Source organism: Sceloporus undulatus, chromosome 1 (genome assembly GCF_019175285.1).
Source record: "Sceloporus undulatus isolate JIND9_A2432 ecotype Alabama chromosome 1, SceUnd_v1.1, whole genome shotgun sequence".
Taxonomy (NCBI): domain Eukaryota; kingdom Metazoa; phylum Chordata; class Lepidosauria; order Squamata; family Phrynosomatidae; genus Sceloporus; species Sceloporus undulatus.
The window spans coordinates 339,868,416-339,886,098 of record NC_056522.1 but is presented as its reverse complement, the minus strand read 5'-3'; the positions used below and the strand labels follow the sequence as shown (position 1 = coordinate 339,886,098).

Below are 17,683 nucleotides of genomic sequence, written 5' to 3'. Positions count from 1 at the left end.
ATAATAATGAAGGAAGGGAAAGGACAGGACAGGAAGGGCGGGGTTGGTTTGGGGATAGGTTCGGTGACACTCGTTTTCTTCACCCCCCCCCATTGGAAGCTTACGTCATAACGCCTTAATAGGTTTGGAACCGTTTGATTGGCACAGGTGTCCAGCCACTCAGGTGGCGCGGGCCGAAGGCCGTGAGAGCCAACCAGGAGAATGAGAATTCTGACAGCGGACCAATCATTGCACGGAGAGCGGGGGAGAGGCGGGGCTAGGGCCCCTTGGGCTGCTGGCTGGAGGGGGAGTGAGAGCTCTGCAGCATCTGGGAAGCAGGTAGGCAACCTGTTCTGTGGCCGCCTCTGTGAAGGTCATGGCGACTGAGGGGAATGACACTGGGAAGTGTGGCCAGCATTAGGGCTGTCTGGGGTTCCAGGAGGAGGGGTTCTTAAAGGTTAATATAAACTGTGCCCATGTTAGCCAACAGTCTGGGATTCTGGGAGCTGAAGTCCAAAATCCCTTAAAGAGTACGGTTTGGGGACCACTGGGTTAATACATTGGGACTCATTGGCTTAAGTTTAATATATTGGGACCCATTGGCTTAAGGCTAACATATTGGGACCCATTGGCTTAAGGCTAATGTATTGAGACCCAATGGCTTAAGGCTAACGTATTGGGACCCATTGGCTTAAGGCTAATGTATTGAGACCCAATGGCTTAAGGCTAAAGTATTGGGACCCATTGGCTTAAGTTTAATATATTGGGACCCATTGGCTTAAGGCTAACATATTGGGACCCATTAGCTTAAGGCTAATGTATTGAGACCCAATGGCTTAAGGCTAACGTATTGGGACCCATTGGCTTAAGGCTAATGTATTGGGACCCATTAGCTTAATGTTAATATTTTGGGACCCATCGGCACAAGGGTAATATATTGGGACCCATTGGCTTGATAATTGAAGATGTGAGTCATAGGCCTGCATTAGTCATAGGCCTGTATTATAAAGCCCTTATATGGCTTGGGCCCGAGTTACTTGAGGGAACTCCTCTCCCCATATAGTCCGCCCCGCACTCTCAGAACATCAGGAAAAAATGTATTAGTACACCCTAAGGTGAGACTAACAGCAACCCACCAGAGAGCATTTTCATCAGCAGCACCAATGTACTGGAATAAACTTCCAGAAGAGCTTCGTATGACCCCCACATTGGACGCCTTCAAAAAAGCTTTAAAGACCCACCTCTTCCGATTAGCATTTCCTTCGGACTCCTCATAGAGATTGACTCCCCTGATACAAATGGTTAACTACAATTGATAGATTCCTTGCTTGTCTTTTTGCTTGTTTTATTGATGTTCGATTTTTATTGGTTTTTATTGATTGATACATTGAGAGGTTGTTTTTATGATGTGAAAGTTTTAAATGATTTTGTGAACTGCTTTGATCGCCTCAGAAGAGCGGTATATAAATATTATTATTATTATTATTATTATTAACCTTTATTTATAAAGCGCTGTAAATTTACACAGCGCTGTACATACAATCTTTTAGTTAGACAGTTCCCTGCCCTCAGGCTTACAATCTAAGAAGACACGACACAAAAGGAGAAGGGAGTGGTGGTGAGGAATAGGATCAGGTCCAGCAGATCTTTTCCACCTCCGAGGCCTGGACCAAGGCAGATGGACTGGAGGAAGGGCTTGGCTTCTTGATGGATGATTAGAAGGAGGCTTCCTGGGTCGGAGAGGGGCTCACCTCTGGGAATGCTTCTCTAAACAATATAGTCTTTAATTCAGTTTTGAAACTGGGCAGAGAAGTGATGAGGTGTGCATGTGGGGGAAGAAGGTTCCAGGAGTAAGGGGCAGCAAGCGAGAAGGGACGAATTCGGGAGGGGGCAGTGGTAGTCCTACATTGTGACAGGAGACCCTGACTACCAGAGCAGAGGGTGCGAGTAGGAATGTAAGGAGAAAGAAGGTCAGATAAGTAAGGAGGGGCCAACCCATGGAGGGCTTTGAAAGTCAGTAACAAAAGCTTGTACCGGATGCGAAAGGGGAAGGGGAGCCAATGAAGGGAGGATAAAAGAGGAGAAACATGGTCAAAGCGGCGAGCGGATGTGACAATACGGGCAGCTGAATACTGGACAGAGATTAAAGGATGGAGGTGTGAAAGAGGAAGCCCTGTTAGAAGGAGGTTACAATAATCTAGTCGCGAAACCACTAGGGCATGGACTAGAGTCTTGGCAGTAGAGATTGAGAGGAATGGACGGATCTTGGCAATGTTGTGGAGAAAGAATCTACAGGTCTTGGCGGTGGCCTGGATCTGGGGAATAAATGACAGAGAAGAGACAAAAATGAAGCCAAGACTGCGGGCTTGATGAACCGGTTGAATAGAAGTGTCGTCGACAGAAACAGAAAAGGAATAATGAAGGGTGGGTTTAGGTGGAAAGACGAGAAGCTCAGTCTTAGACATGTTGAGCTTCAAGCGCCGAAGCCGCATCCACTGAGAGATGGCAGTCAGACAAGAAGAAACTTGCTGTTCAAGCCCCGTCGAAAGGTCAGGGGTGGAGAGATACAGCTGAGTGTCGTCGGCGTACAGATGATAGGAGAAACCAAAAGAACTGATGAGTTTACCTAGAGACAGTGTGTATAGAGAGAACAGAAGGGGACCCAAGACAGAGCCCTGGGGAACTCCAACAGATAGGGGAACAGAGGATGAAGTCTGACCACCCGTGACCACTGCAAAAGATCTGTCTGACAAGTAAGATTTAAACCAGTAGAGAGCAGAGTCGGAGAACCCAAGGTCAGAAAGTAAATCAACCAGGAGACAGTGATCAACAGTGTCAAAGGCCGCAGACAAATCAAGAAGAATGAGAATAGAGTAGAGGCCGTTTGTCTTGGCCCGCAAGAGATCGTTTGAGATCTTGGTGAGGGCTGTTTCTGTAGAGTGCCGTGGGCGGAAGCCAGACTGGAAAGGGTCCAGGATGGAGTTGGCTTCAAGAAACTTAATACAGCGAGAATAAACTACCTGTTCTAGGACCTTAGAAAGAAAAGGAAGAAGAGAAATTGGACGATAGCTAGACAAAGAAGAGGGGTAAAGAGAGGGTTTCTTCAGAATTGGGGAAACGAGAGCATGTTTGAAGTCAGAAGGGAAGGAACCCATAGAGAGAGAGAGATTAAAGATATAGAGAAGCGAGGGCAGGAGAGAAGGGGCTATAGAGATTAGGAGACGGGAGGGAATAGGATCAAGAGAGCAGGTAGTAGGTTTGGAAGAATTTAGCAGCGTAGAGAGCAGAGCCGTAGCTACCATAGGGCAAGCAGGGCATTGCCCCAGGGCCCCCCAGACCAAAGGGGCCCCCCTCCCTGCCTGCCCTCACAAACACCTCTCAGGTCCCCTCCTTGGTCCACCCGCCTGCCCTCCCTTTCCCAACAAGGAAGTCAGGACTCATGGCTATGTTTGTGGGGGCGTGAGACTGCAGACAGGGGGTGGATTTTTCCAGCTCCTCCATTCCCATTGGCTACTGCTAGGTAGGCTCTGGAGAGGAGGAGCTTTTGTACTCAAACGTGTGTCCGCGCGCGCTCAGCACTTGCACGTGTGAGAGAGAGAAGGAGAGCAGGCTGGCTGCTGAGGGAGAGAGATCTGACGACGACAACAGCCAGTACAGGTAGGCCTCGCTGTGCCTCACTGGGGCCAGGGGTTGGGCCTGCCTGCTGCTGATTCACGTTGGGTTTGGGTACCACGGTGGGCAGCAGGAAGTCCAGCAGGCCTGGTAGGTAGGCCTCTGTGGGGCTGGGAGGAAGGAAGGAGTAGGCCGCTACAGCCATGGCTTCTTGGGCAGCCTTGGCCTTTCCTTGAGGTTGAGAGTGTGTGACTTGCCCTGTGGGTGACTTCCCTCAGCCGCCTGGTGGCCTGGAATGCTTGCTGGGTTGCCTGCTTTTGCAGGAGGATTTTCTTTTGGGGTTGGAAAGCTGTGATTTGGTCAGGAGTGGCCACAGTCCTCCAAAAAGGTGTGACTGTGCTGGGACAAAGAAGCTTGAAAGTTGCCAGTGAGGTTTTTTTCTTTGTTTCTTTCCTTCTTTCCTCTCTTCCAGGGGCTTGGAAGGAGGGAGCCAAAAGAGGGGTTTCTAGGGCAACAAATAGGTGTCTTTGATCCTTTGCCTGGCTTGCCCAGGGGCAGCCAAAAGGTGCCATTTCCTGCTTTCTTCTTCTCCCTGGAATAAAAGGGGGAGGGGGATTTTTAGCCCACACCAGGAGGAGCAGTTTCTTTTCTCTAGGGGGATCGACCTAGCCATTCTCTGAGGCCGAGAGAGTGTGGCTAGCCCAAGGTAAACTCCAGCCTCATCCTGGAGTTTTCTTGGCAGGTTTCTTCCCAGGGCTTCACAATGCAGTTCTTAATCTCGTTCCACCTCTGACCTGAACCAGTTTTGCAAGACTGTTCTTTAATTGGGTTGCTTTTAAAGAAAATGTTCCGTATTTTTTTTAACTGTTTGCTTTAATTTTAATTGTAAGCAACAAGGGGAGGCTTAGGAGGAGAGCCTGGAGGGCCACATCCTCCATTGCACATCTACATAATAATAGTAGTAATACTGCACTTGATCTTAGCCAAAAGGCCAAGAAGGTAGCAAAATTTGGTTTAGCTGCTAGCAAGATTAGAACTAGCTTTCTTGATGGGAATGATGGCTAGTTCCAGTCTAGTTTTATGCTTTTATTATTTTCTCATTTATGATGTATTATTGGCCTTTTGTTGATGGATCTCTTTTATTAACTTTACCATGTTGTTGTTTGTTGATTTTTATGCTTTTTTTTTTGTAAACTCTTTGTATTTACTGTTTGGATATATGTTATATTGTGATGGCTTTTAGCTTTTAACAATAAATGTCTACTTTCTGCTTTCTATAGCAGTAATAAAAACATTGCATTCAAATGGCCCCAAATACCCTCTAGGGTCTAGGCTATTTATTAAACAAAAGGAAAGGGCTAGAAGTTGCTGCCCTTAAAAACGGGGGTCAAATAGATGGCAAAATGCTCCCCACACACCCTCCTTGTCTTTCCTTGAGGTTGAGTGTGTGTGACTTGTGGCTTTGCCGGCTGCGGGCCTTGGGTCTTTGCCCCCGGACGGATTGGTGGAAGCGCGGCAGCAGCCGACAGAGGGGACCCCCCTCCCTTCGGCTGCAGAGGCCGCGGCCTCCCAGACGACCCGGCTAGGGTCTGTGCAGGGAGAGCCCATTCCCGTCGACTCGGAGGACGACATCGTGAGTAACCCTCCTTCCCCTGGGACGGTGCGGTGGCTCAGGGCATTCATCCGCCGGGAGGCCCCATTCTTGGCCAGGGCCCACCGGACGGAGACCGACCCCACAGGGCTGCGCCCCTTTGGGCCCGGCACACCGGGCTGGGGCAGGGGATTTTTCCCGGGGGGGAGGGCCTCTCTGGATATTTTGATATTTTTGCTAGTGTCAAGTCCAGAAGGAAATAATTAAAACAAGTTTAGTTGCATCTAAACTATTACACTTGTTAGTCATTTAGACGTAATTTTGTTGTGTATTCATAAACTAAACCACATATTGCTCAGATTTGAAAATAAACTGAAAACAGTTTACAATTTGTGCTTATAAGGTGTTATTACAGTATTATTCATTTTGTTGCTATTTTGAATAATCTTTGAAGGAACTAATAATGTTATTGCTTTTCCCTTCATCACTAACTGTCAATGTATAGTAAAACACACACATGACCATATAAGTATCTTCAAACATGAAATGATATAGGGGCCCCAAATGTACTTTCTGCCCCAGGGCCCCTAAAGGCCTAGCTACGGGCCTGGTAGAGAGTTCATCCAGAGAAACGGGAAAACTCAGAGAGTTTATTAGTAGAAGGTACCAGGAGGTTAGTGGTAGGGGGCAAGTCGGGAGGAATTATTTCTGATCGAATAGTAGTGATTTTTGTGATGAAGTAGTTGGCGAAGTCAGTGGGGGAAAATGATGAGAAGATAGGGGGAGAGAAAGGTTTTAGTAGTGTATTGAAGCAGGAGAACAAACGCTGCGGATGCCTCTCATTAGCGCAGATCAGCGATTTAAAATAGTTCTTTTTTGCCATAGGCAGAGCGCGTGAAAAAGAAAGAAGGATGAATTTATAATGAATGAAATCGGCCAGTTCTCTAGACTTTTTCCAAAGACGTTCAGCTGCTCGAGAGCAGGACCGGAGGAACGTGATAGTGGGAGTGAGCCAGGGCTGAGGCCTAGTCATAGGGGAAGACATACGTACAGATACAGGAGCAAAGCTGTCAAGAGTTGAAGAAAGAGTGGAATTAAATAAAGACATTGCGGAATCAGCAGAGTCTCCAAGCATATTATTATTATTAATATTATTTCTGTTTTGTTTCCAGTTCAGATGGTATTTTTGATGATATTATTATTGTTATTGCTTGTTACCTGCTTCTCCCCATGGATCAAGGCAGGGAACAACAGCAATTAACAGACAAACAACATCAGGTGAAAGAGATGAGTTAAAATACACATAAGTTTAAAAGGACAAATAGGATGTATACATGTTAAAACAATCCACATTTAAAATTTGTCATTTAAAATTCACAATTATCATCTCGGTAAGCCTGCCAGAAGAGACTGGTCTTCAATGCTCTTTTACATTCTGACAGCATATTCAGCTGTCAAATCTCTTCCAATAGGTCATTCACCAGTCTAGGGGAGTCTGAAGAAAAAGTCCTTTGGTTGACAGTTGCCAACCTATTCCTCTCTGATTTGACTAAATGTCCACCAGAGGACCTGAGAGTATGGAGAGGATTGTATGGGAGGCACCAGTCCTGTAGGTAGCCTGTACCCATGTAGGGCTTTAAAAGTAATAACCAACGCTTTGTACCTTGCCCGGAAACTAATTGGTAGTCAGTGGTGTAAATTTAATAGGTGATTGGCTATCAATGGGCAGCAGAAAAATTATCACTTTGCCTAATACTTTCCTTTTTTTTTCTTGGTTAACTGGCTTTCTCTGCTATAGATTGAAATCAGGTATGTGGAGGATTGAACATGAAATGATTAGCAAGATTGATGTGTAGCCAGTCCTCTTTGTGCATTCATGAAAATTGTTTCTACTGAGCCTCTGGAGGCATTCGCCACAAATTAGGTATATATAAAAATGAAACTTGAAATAGTTCAGTAACTATCCCTTCTGGAACAATCATCCATCATGCCAATATCTTTGTAGATGAGATGTGTGAGGTTTCTGCCTTTCTCTTTGTTATGGAATGTAATATGTTCAACTAGGTGATCCTTAAAGAAAGCTGCCTTTTTCCTCAAAGGATGGTCTTGGGTGGGAGTGCTGTGGCTCTCCAAATGTTATTTTAATGCAATTCCCAACAGTTCTGATGGCATAGTCAGTTGTGGAGGATACTGGAAGGTGCAGTTCTGCAACATCTGGAGGGCCTCCCAGTTCCCACTCCTGGTCTAGGAAGAAAGGATTCAAACATTTAGTAGAAGGTAGATAGAGTGACTACATATTAGGTTGCAGAAGGGTATCATGAACTCTAGAATTTGCCTTTGTTCCCTGAGCAGGTTGTGTGATGCAAGATGAGCCGTTTCCTGAATGTACTCCGTAGCTGGCTAGTTATGGTGTCCATCATTGCCATGGGGAACACAGTGCAAAGCTTCAGAGATCACAGCTTTCTCTCTGAGAAGCTGTACACAGGCAAGCCAAACCTCGGTAAGATATACAAGATGACTTTTCTTTTCTTTTTTTACACATGAGAAGCACTGGAACATTAGCACTGAGTTCTCTGTTTTGCTTGAGGTCTGGAAATGTTAATTCATATCTTAAAAGATTTTTTTCATTTCCTGTTTTTTAATTGTCAGTCATTTGTTACTTGAAATAGCTGAATCCAGCCAGAAGTCTGTTTCTTTTAAGTGTGAGAGTTTAAAAGTCACTACAGATATTACTACAATTTTCAGAGATCTAGAATTGTTCGTATATAAAACAAACTTGTGGTGGCACATTTCTTGGACTCTTCAGATTACTGTGCTGAAGCAAATTAATGTTAAATGTGCCACAAGATTCCTTCCTTCCTATGATACACGTTATATAGATTTTGCTGAAACAACATGAACTGTATCCAATTGTTAATCCTAGCAAAAGTAGACCTATTGAATGGAGAGGAATTATTAAATCAACACTTACGTGATATCATTCATTCAATAAATCTACATTAGTTGGGACTAACAATTGAATTCAGACCCATGTCTACCTATGGCACAGCTTGCTAATGTAAAAGATGGAGACATATTTTTATTTGAGTATTTGTAGATGAGATGAAGAACTGGGCCCATTGGAGCTGCCCAAAATACGTATGTATGTATGAGGGGGGAAATGCATGTGTACACCTCACATCTGTATCGTGTTGTACATTCCTGAGGAAGATAGGAAACTATTTTATACTGAGTAAACTTATCAGTCCCTCTGGTTATATTGTTTCTGTTACTGATAGTGGCTCAGATGTACTGGCTTAATGTATGTTGTGGAAGTGTTATGTTTGCTTTAATCAGATATTGCCTCCAAAACTTGTGGTTAATTTGTCATTATGTGATTCTCTTTATTGTTTGGATTCCAGAAGACACTACCTGAAGGGATATCAGGTTTTAGAAAGCTGGGTTATAAAGCTGATAGAGTTATAGAGAGGAGCTTTCACCCATGGGAAAGAGAATCCTCAGCTCTATTATTTCTGTGGAAAAACCTATTTCCCTTCCCTTCTTTATATTATAAGCACACTTGCCTTTTGATTAATTAAGTCTGTGTACTCCTTCATACACTTGGGAGGTGGGTATACAGTACTAGCCAATCTTTTCCCTGTAATGAATGTACAGTAGGCCCGTCTTATCTGAGGGGGTTCCATTCTGGAACCTCCACCCCCTGGAGAAAGCAAAAACCAAGGGACCTCAAATCCCGTGGTTTTCAATGGCAATGCATGTGCAGCCACTCTCCCATGGTCGCAGGCACATGCGGCCATTAAAGTCAATGGGGCTTGCCATCCACAGATGTTCAAATCCATGGATGACAAACCTGTGGTTGGGGCTTGTGCCATGTATATGAGGTATCTTCAGTACCCCTGTTCATAACAATAAACCCTATGCATTTCAGTCTTTTAAAGAACTATTATGTGTGAACTGCCCTCCCCTGTTAGAGTCATCTGTTTCCATACAAATAAAGGGCATTATACAAAAAAAGAAATCTTTGTGTGTGCACACCACATTTCTGTGGATGTTTTCCTGCTTAGTCTCACTTCTCTTTGCTCATGTACCCATGTGAGTATACATGAAGGGCATGTGTATTTGAAAGTCCAACAACAAACTTCCTAGCCATACATGGAGAGGCCAGGAACTGAACCTGGGATCTTTTGTATGCAAAGCATATACTCTGCCATTGGGCTATAGCTTTTTCCCTTTGACCTCTTGCGTTTCTGTAGTTCTAAGTAAGGCATTAGCCAGGGTTTGCCCATTTTTTCCCCAAAAGGCCAAACTATAACAGATCATCCCCATGCAAATTTACCATGGCACTAGGCAGAAGATAATGTCATTCTCATATTCCTTTGTGAATCATATCTAGGACTGGAGCCAACCAAGGCACTTTTGTGTAGCATCTTTCTTTAGAGCACATGAACATTTTCCAAGTGTTCGGAAATGGACAGTCAGTTGTGTTTTTACCTTCTTAGAAATCTAGTATCAATCACTGTGGATGAGCTCTGTTAAGTAATACGAATTTAGCAACTCCTGCCACATCAGGAGCTTAGTCTTAGGATATTACAAGACATTCTGGCTTATTTGGAGAGACTTTGTAGCTGCCAGTAACCCAGATAATTTCATCCTAGCACAAGCTCCCACTGCAAAGAATTACAGATTGAGTCTCCCTTATCCAGAATGCTTCAGACCAGAAGTGTTTGGGATTTTGATTTTTTTTTTGGGGGGGGGGGGATATTAGGCATAATGAGATATCTTGGAAATGGGACCGAAGTCTAAACATGAAGTGTATTTATGTTTTATATATGCCTTATACAAAGTTATGAAAAAATATGTATAAAATTGTGCAGAAAACAAAGTTTGTACTGAACCATCAAAAAACATCACTATCTCAGCCACCCATGAAAAAAGTTTTGGGTTTTGGAATATTTCAGATTTTGGAATCTGAAATCTCAACCTGTACTGTGCAATGTACAGATACATCATTGAATACTAAAGTTAGGATTGTCCATGCCATCACATTTCCCACTTCTGTGTATGGTTGTGAAAGCTGGTCATTGAAGAAAACTGACAGGAAGAAAATCAATTCATTTGAAATGTGGTACTTGAGAAGGGTTCTACAGATACTGGGGGCTACTCAAAAGACAAATAAATGGGTCATAGAGCAAATCAAGCATGAGCTCTCCCTAGAAGCCAAGATGACTAAACGGAGACTATCCCACCAAATTACAATCCCAGAATTCCATACAATTGAGCCATTGCAATTAAAGCAGTATCACAATGCATTATTCCTGCAGTATAGATGCATCCTTTATCTCTTTTTGGTGCCTACTGAACCAATTTGTCTGGAGTTGGAGATGAGAAAAGGAGGTGTTCTAATTCTGCATTTGTTCTTTCTGCACAGTAAATGGCCTTCAGGCTCGGACCTTTGGCATCTGGACTTTGCTCTCTTCTGTGATCCGCTGCTACTGTGCCATTGATATCCGCAACAAAACGTAGGTTCAGGGATGATAAAGTGGGGGAGGGGGAAATGCTTAACCTCCCCCATTATCATTAATTTATACACTTTTCAGTTCCCTGTAGGGATTCTCAACTAGCTTGATATTTCTCAATGTAACATGTATAGTTGGAGAATAGCTGTTATTTCGTTGCAATACTTCATCTTCACAGAGTGAGAACAGGCATGAAGGAGGGACTTACACACCACCAATTTGATACCCTTGAAATGCTGTGCTATAAAGAAGCACTGCTTTCTAATTCCACCAAAATCCTTTATCATGGGGTTTGTAGCCTGCCTTTCCTCAACATAACATCCAAGGGCATTAAATAAAACAGCTGGAAAATGAAATCTCAGAGCCATTGGCAATAATCTTTGAGAACTCCTGGACAACAGAAGTCCCAGCAGACTGGAGGAGGACAAACATTGTCCCCATCTTCAAAAAGGGAAAAAAGAGGATCCCAACAATTATTGTCCAGTTAGTCTGACATCAATATCAGGAAAGATTCTAGAGCAGATCATTAAACAGAGAGTCTCTGAACATTTCATAGAATCATAGAATCGTAGAGTTGGAAGAGACCACAAGGGCCATCCAGTCCAACCCCCTGCCATGCAGGAAATCCATATCAAAGCATCCCCAACAGATGGCCATCCAGCCTCTGCTTAAAGACCTCCAAAGAAGGAGACTCCACTACACTCCGAGGGAGTTTGTTCCAATGTAGAACAGCCCTTACTGTCAGGAAGTTCCTCCTAATGTTTAGAAGGGAATGCCATAATCACAAAAAGTCAACATGGGTTTCAGAGAAACAAGTCATGCCAGACAAATCTTATCTCTTTTTTTGATAAAATTATCAGCTTGGTAAATGAAGGGAATGCTGTGGATATAGTATATCTTGATTTCAGTAAGGACTTTGACAAAGTTCCCCATGACATTCTTGCAAACAAGCTAGTAAAATGGACTGTATGGCACTTGTGGTCTCTTCCAACTATGATTCTATGAAATTCTGGTCACATTCTGCTGGGGGGAAATGAAAAGTAATTTGTAGCAAGGTGGGTATGTCCTGTGGCAAATCCCAAAGTGTGGAGGGGTCAAGAACTGGCCTCCAGACAGCCCAAAGTTGCTCATTCCAATCTAGATTTTCGCAACCTAGAACATGGATTTAAAAGCCAGTGGAGTGCAAGATACTGCCATCATAAGGTTTGTTTGCATTTTCTGTATTCAGAAATATTTCTTGAAACAATATATTAAAAATACAAATTTAAAATGTTATTGGCCTAGAAAAAACATACAGACTGAATATATCAAGTTTTAGTTATGCCAGTTCTTGGTATATATATATAGAAAGAGAGAGAGAGAGAGAGAGTTGTCAAGACTGGCATCATTTACTTAAGTAATTTCTTTGTTACTCATTAGTAATTCTTCCCTTGCTGTGGCGAGCACAGAATACAGTGCTGTCCCCATTTCCTGCTGTGCATTTGAAGAGATACAGCTGATTGTAGCTTAGCTGTCTGTTCCAGACCCAGCAGCCAGTTCATCCTCCTTTGGCTCTCTTGCCTCGACAGGAATCATGTGTGGAAGCCACAAATGCTTAATTTTTTTTAATCATTAAAGTTGGCAGCTTCAGCTCTGTAACCCAAAGTGGCAAGGAACTGCATGTTGAGCAGCCATTTGTACTGTCATTCTTCAAAGGTGAGCTATACTTTTAAAGGAAAACCTACACTCAAAAAGATTGTGTTACTGTCTTTTCCTATATAGAGGGAAGGGAAAGAGTAGTCTTGCAGAACCCTTTAGACTAAAAAGTTTATTTCAATATAGGTTTAGTGAGCTACAACTCTGCTTCTTCAAATACAACTGAAGTTCATGAAATAAACTGTTTAGTCCTAAAGATTACCCTTTTCCCCCCTCTCAACAGTCAGAATAATCTTTCTGCCTTCCTAACACTCTCCAGTACAGTACTAAGTGATCATTAAGCATATATATATTCTTAGGTCCATCAGGATTGTAAGCCTTTGTTTGCAAAACCTTGACAGGGTTGTTATTAACTGGAGATCTCTCATTCATAACTAGAAGTTAAAGCTCACTTCATGACAAAGGACAGCAACAAAGCCTGCATGTAGGGTGTGTGTGTTCTAAGTGTGTGTTAAGAGAAATAGTTGCATTTACATAATCAGGTATGTTTAAGTGTGTTAAAATAAAATTGAATGATAAATAACTAACAGACAGAGCAATTCTATATATGTTTAGAGTATATTCTGCAGTATCAATTAGTGCTGACTCTCACAAATGAGTCAATAGGATTGCATCCGTAGAATGTAGCCCAATGCAAACTTACTCGACAGTAGGGTTTCATCAGACATGTTCCATAATACAGTTAAACATATTGAGAGAGAATGGAGCTTGAGCTGTTATTTGGATTCTTTAGGCATTCTAATTAAAAACAGGATAATGAATAAATGGTATTGGTGTTTTTAAGAGCATAAAGTCAAGTGTCTTCTCAATAGCTTGGATGCTTACTGCCATTATAGCTCTTAAGTTACGTGAAAACAAAAGGCATTGGAAGATACTCTTAACAGTGGAAGAGGGGAATATAAATCTCCTTCCACTGGTTAAAATCTTCACTGGATTGAAAGTTTTTCCACAAAAGGAAGAAGCCCTTCTATTCATAGAAGGTGCACAAGATTAAAGGCAATGGTTCTAAACTGAACAGAGCATTTCCCCCAGAAAGGGGTCATATGAGTTTTTATAGGCCTCGTTCCCACTACCTTTTAAATCGGATCATGAATTGGTTTGAACCGGTTCAAACAACCCTGGTTCCCACTTAATCAAAATCGCTGAAGCGATTCTGAGAGGAGGGCCATGCACTAGACTCATTTAACCCGCGTCTTTTTGACACTGATTTTTTCTGCTTCTTTTTTGATAAATCAAATCTGGGCAAGTGAGAATTGCATGTGGATCGGAATCAATTTAAATTTCCCCTTCAGCCGGCTGGAACCTTATCATTTTGAACCATTTTCGGTGCAGGTCCAGAACAGATCCCCTACAAAAATGGAGGACCAACTGTAGTAATATACGGACATTCAGACAAAAACTTAAAGTTTAATTTATATAGCTAAACCTTATATGTATATATTGTTTGTAAATAAAAATGCAGCACTGAGATATTTCAGACTCAGCTGAATTGATGTAGAAAGTTTCCAAGAGATATACAGGTAGAAGCCAGTCCAGAAAGTAGCTTCACTACATAAGCAAATATGGAAAATGCTAGCATGCTTTCTAATTCTTTTTAAGTCACCTCTCTTCAACAAATTTCTCTTTTTGGCAGCTTGTATAACATCACACTTTTGACCTTCTTCATTGCCCTGGGACACTTCCTCTCTGAAGTATTTATTTATGGCACTGCAGCTGCAACTATTGGTGTCCTGGCCCCCCTAATGGTGGCAAGTAAGTAGAGGCTCTTACTCTTTCAAGTTGCCTGATGTTTCTAGCCTTCTCTCAGAATTTGGGAAAGCTACTTTTTTTTGGAATACTAGTTATATAGAAACACTACTGGCTGGGGGATCTGGAGTTGTAATCCAAAAAAGTTACTTTATCAAATTCTGCCTGCTCTTTCTCAAAGAGCCCTATCAAGTTACACTGTTATAACACTATTATTCCATTTTAATTGCCATGGCAACATTGTATCAAATCCTGGAATTTGCAGTTTAAGGAGGGGCATTTAGAATTCTCAGCCAGAGAGCTCTTGGGTCTCTCTAAACTATAAACTCCAGAATTTCACATAATGTTGTCATGGTAGTTAAGTGAACTAGCATTATAACACTGTAGTGTGATACAGCAGCATTTTTAGCCTGAAAGCAGCCCTATGAGGTTAGGCTGAATAGTAACAGTAACTTGCTTGCAGCTATCCACTAAGCTTCATAACTGAACATGGAGCTGAACCTGGATTTTTCAACAGCAACTAGGATTTCTTACAGCAAGTCAATACTCTTACACTAAGAATCTTACACTCTGTTCCTTCCCTTTTTCCATCTCTTTGTCTCAGGTTTCTCCATTTTGGGTATGCTGATTGGGCTGCAGTATCTAGAAGTAGAAGAAACGTCACAGCTCAAGAAACGGAACTGAAGTTACAGATCCCTTTTTACACTAAATCCATCACCTACTGGGCATTTTCCAGTGTTAACCACTACGTTGCCTCTTCGACCTACTATCCTCACCCTGTAACTTACTAGTAGTGAGAACATTCCTGGGCATATCTGTCAATCATCTTTGCATATCCCATCAATTTTGATTTGAACAGGAAACACTTGATCTCAGACCAGTGGCAGAAGCACAGCTATTTAAGTGGCTCTGCCAAGCTGGATGTTGGTTTCCTGTTAGAAAGCATCTGCAGGTCTTAGGGTAGAAAATGGATTTCCCATAAATGGTAACAAATGAAGGTAATATTCCAGGGGTGCCTCTCAACTCCTGCAGGCATCCAGCAGGAAGGAACTGTAGTACTTTTTAAGATCCACTGGAGATTATTGTGAAACGAAAGGGATCAGAGTATGTTTTGCCAGCACACTGTTATTTTTTTCCTTAAACATGGTTTGTACTAAACAAGAGAACAGTAATGCAAAAATGACTTGGCTTTTGTCAGCTAAGGAGAAATGTTTGTTTTCATCTCTTTCATTACTGTTCTTAATACTGGAATGTGCTAAGAAATGTTTAATTCCAAGTTCTAGAGAGACTGTTTCAGTGGGGTTTTTTTCTTTTAACAGAATTGACTGTGGTTTTCAGTAACTTATTCCACTAACTCCACTAGCTTCTTCTCATTTCATCTTCTTTTCTTAGTAAGGTACCAGGGTTTTTTCTTCAATCTCCCTTTAGGATGACAAAATCAAGCATAAATAAAAGAGATCAGCAAGCATTCTTCCCAAATATGTTCAAGAGCTTGATCAAACCTAGGCTAGGGAAAGAAGTCTAGATACCAAAAGAGCTTTTAAAATTACTTTCATTATTGAAAATGTTGGCTTTGAGGTGGTAATGGAGTCCAGGTAGAAAAAGGACTGGGGAAACAAGCAGAAATAGTAGATTGTTCTTGCTCTGATAAAAACAAAAACAAAAAGAGGAAAGTCACCTTCTAAATGGTTATATTTTGTCATTATGTAATGACCGCTGCTGCCAGATAAGACACCTGCCTTTTTTTAGCAGAGTACCACACATAAATGGACTAACTTCAGCTAGCATGCTAAGCCAGTGGGATTGAAATGTTCAAAACTTTCCCATATGTTAAAATCTTCAGATGAGGCTCCTCTTGGAGTTTGATCAAGAGGAGAAGTGCATTTTATATCCTTAAAGGAAGAGGATCTATTCAGTGGTAGTATCCCAGCACTGCAGCTCCCACCCAAAGATGATATAACTAGTGCTAGCGCAGCATTCTTTTCAGTGCCAAGTTAAAATGTTTCTATATTTCTAGCCATTTTAAATTAATTACAATGTGTTTAACTCATTGAATAATTTTCTGTTTTTGTCAGCTATACTGTAAAGATTTTTTTTATTTTTGTTACCATAATAATATGATAGTTTCATTTTTATGCATTCTGGAATTCATTTTGGATAAGGCCCAGTTTACATATATTTTAAAATGAATGTATCTCTCATGATAAAGAATAATGCAGGGTTGCCCAAACCATACAGGAAAAAACTGGGCAGGTGCCAAAATTGCAATGGCACTTGAGTTTGGTATACTTGGAGGTGTACAGTGGTAACTTAATTGGCTGATAACCCTACATTCTAAGAGTCTGAACATTTTCAGCCATGGGTCAGGGTATACATTTTCATGTTGGCACTCCAGAAACATTCAAGCTGCAGTATATACTCGAGTATAAGTGAAGGGCAGTTTCTGGGGCCAAAATTATGGATTTTGATAGAACCCGTGGATAAATCGAGGGTAAAACATAGGGGCATGTAACAAAGGATGTAAAAAGATGAAGCAAAAGAAAATGATGCTAAAGAACTCAGCTGTTTTCCTGCCAAGGCATTCAAAAAGGCTGGTGGTGGTGCCACAGTGGAGAGAGTAGAGAGGGTCAGTTCTTTTTTGTTGTTGCTTCTTCTGGGATGGAGTGAGGGCTTGCCTTTTGCCATTCTACTCAGAGAAGGGGATTGTTACTATTTTGACAGGAATTAAGATACAGTATTTACATTGACCTGTGGTTAAGTCGATCCAGGTTTTTTGGGTCGATTTTTTGACCAAAATTTCATGACTCATACACGAGTATATATAGCAAGTACAGTGCTCCCTCGGGTTACGAAATTAATTCGTTCCACGGCTAATTTCGTAACCCGAAAAACCTTCGTAACCCGAATTGCCATAGGCGCTAATGGAAAAAAAGCCGCGGCTCCGCCGCGGCTCCATTTAAAACAGCGCCGGGGTTTTTTCGTAACCCGAAAAAACCTTCGTAAGCCGAAACAATAAATCCCTATGGGATTTTTTCGTATCCCGAAAAATTCGTAAGCTGGGTAATTCGTATCCCGGGGTACCACTGTACTAAATTGTACCTTGTTATCTAGATTGTAATAACAACTTGATTTTGAAATGGTTAAGGATTGGACTTATTCACTTTTTAAAGAGATGCATGCTTACAGGTAAAGTGGAGACTTCTAATATATTGGTGATGGTGCCTAGTATTTAGTCAAGATGAATTCATGTGCAATATTAATAGTATGTGAAGATACTGAAATGGAAAATAAACATAAGAAAAAAGCTATTCTAGTTCATTTTTAATCATTTAATATGATTTTGTTAAGCTGTTCAGTTTACAATAAAATAAACATTTCAGTGCATCTAGGGCAGCCAGAAACCTTCAGTCATTTACAATATTTGTTAGGGACCAAACACACACACCAGACCCCAAGGTTGGGGGGGAGCTATCTGTAAAAAAATACATGTACATGGCAGGTGTTCAAATCTTTGATTTGTTAACAAAATATGACTCTGGGACAT

The 17,683-nt window shown here is 41.9% G+C and overlaps 1 protein-coding gene across 1 annotated transcript; it reads left to right on the top strand.

Annotated features, from left to right (window-relative positions):
• The first annotated feature begins 114 nt into the window (after positions 1-114).
• On the top strand, positions 115-16,967 carry ERG28 (ergosterol biosynthesis 28 homolog). The gene is made up of 5 exons (XM_042441198.1): positions 115-318; positions 7,535-7,682; positions 10,611-10,701; positions 14,027-14,145; positions 14,744-16,967. Exons 2-5 carry the CDS (start codon positions 7,550-7,552, stop codon positions 14,821-14,823), a joined length of 423 nt encoding a protein of 140 aa, XP_042297132.1. The 5' UTR covers positions 115-318; positions 7,535-7,549; the 3' UTR covers positions 14,824-16,967.
• Positions 16,968-17,683: the final 716 nt, after the last annotated feature.

Coding starts and splice junctions, on each gene's coding strand:
- ERG28 (XM_042441198.1), top strand. CDS start 7,550: ATGAGCCGTTTCCTGAATGTACTCCGTAGCTGGCTAGTTATGGTGTCC. Junction 10,702..14,026: donor ATTGATATCCGCAACAAAAC/GTAGGTTCAGGG, acceptor TCTTTTTGGCAG/CTTGTATAACATCACACTTT. Junction 14,146..14,743: donor GGCCCCCCTAATGGTGGCAA/GTAAGTAGAGGC, acceptor TCTTTGTCTCAG/GTTTCTCCATTTTGGGTATG.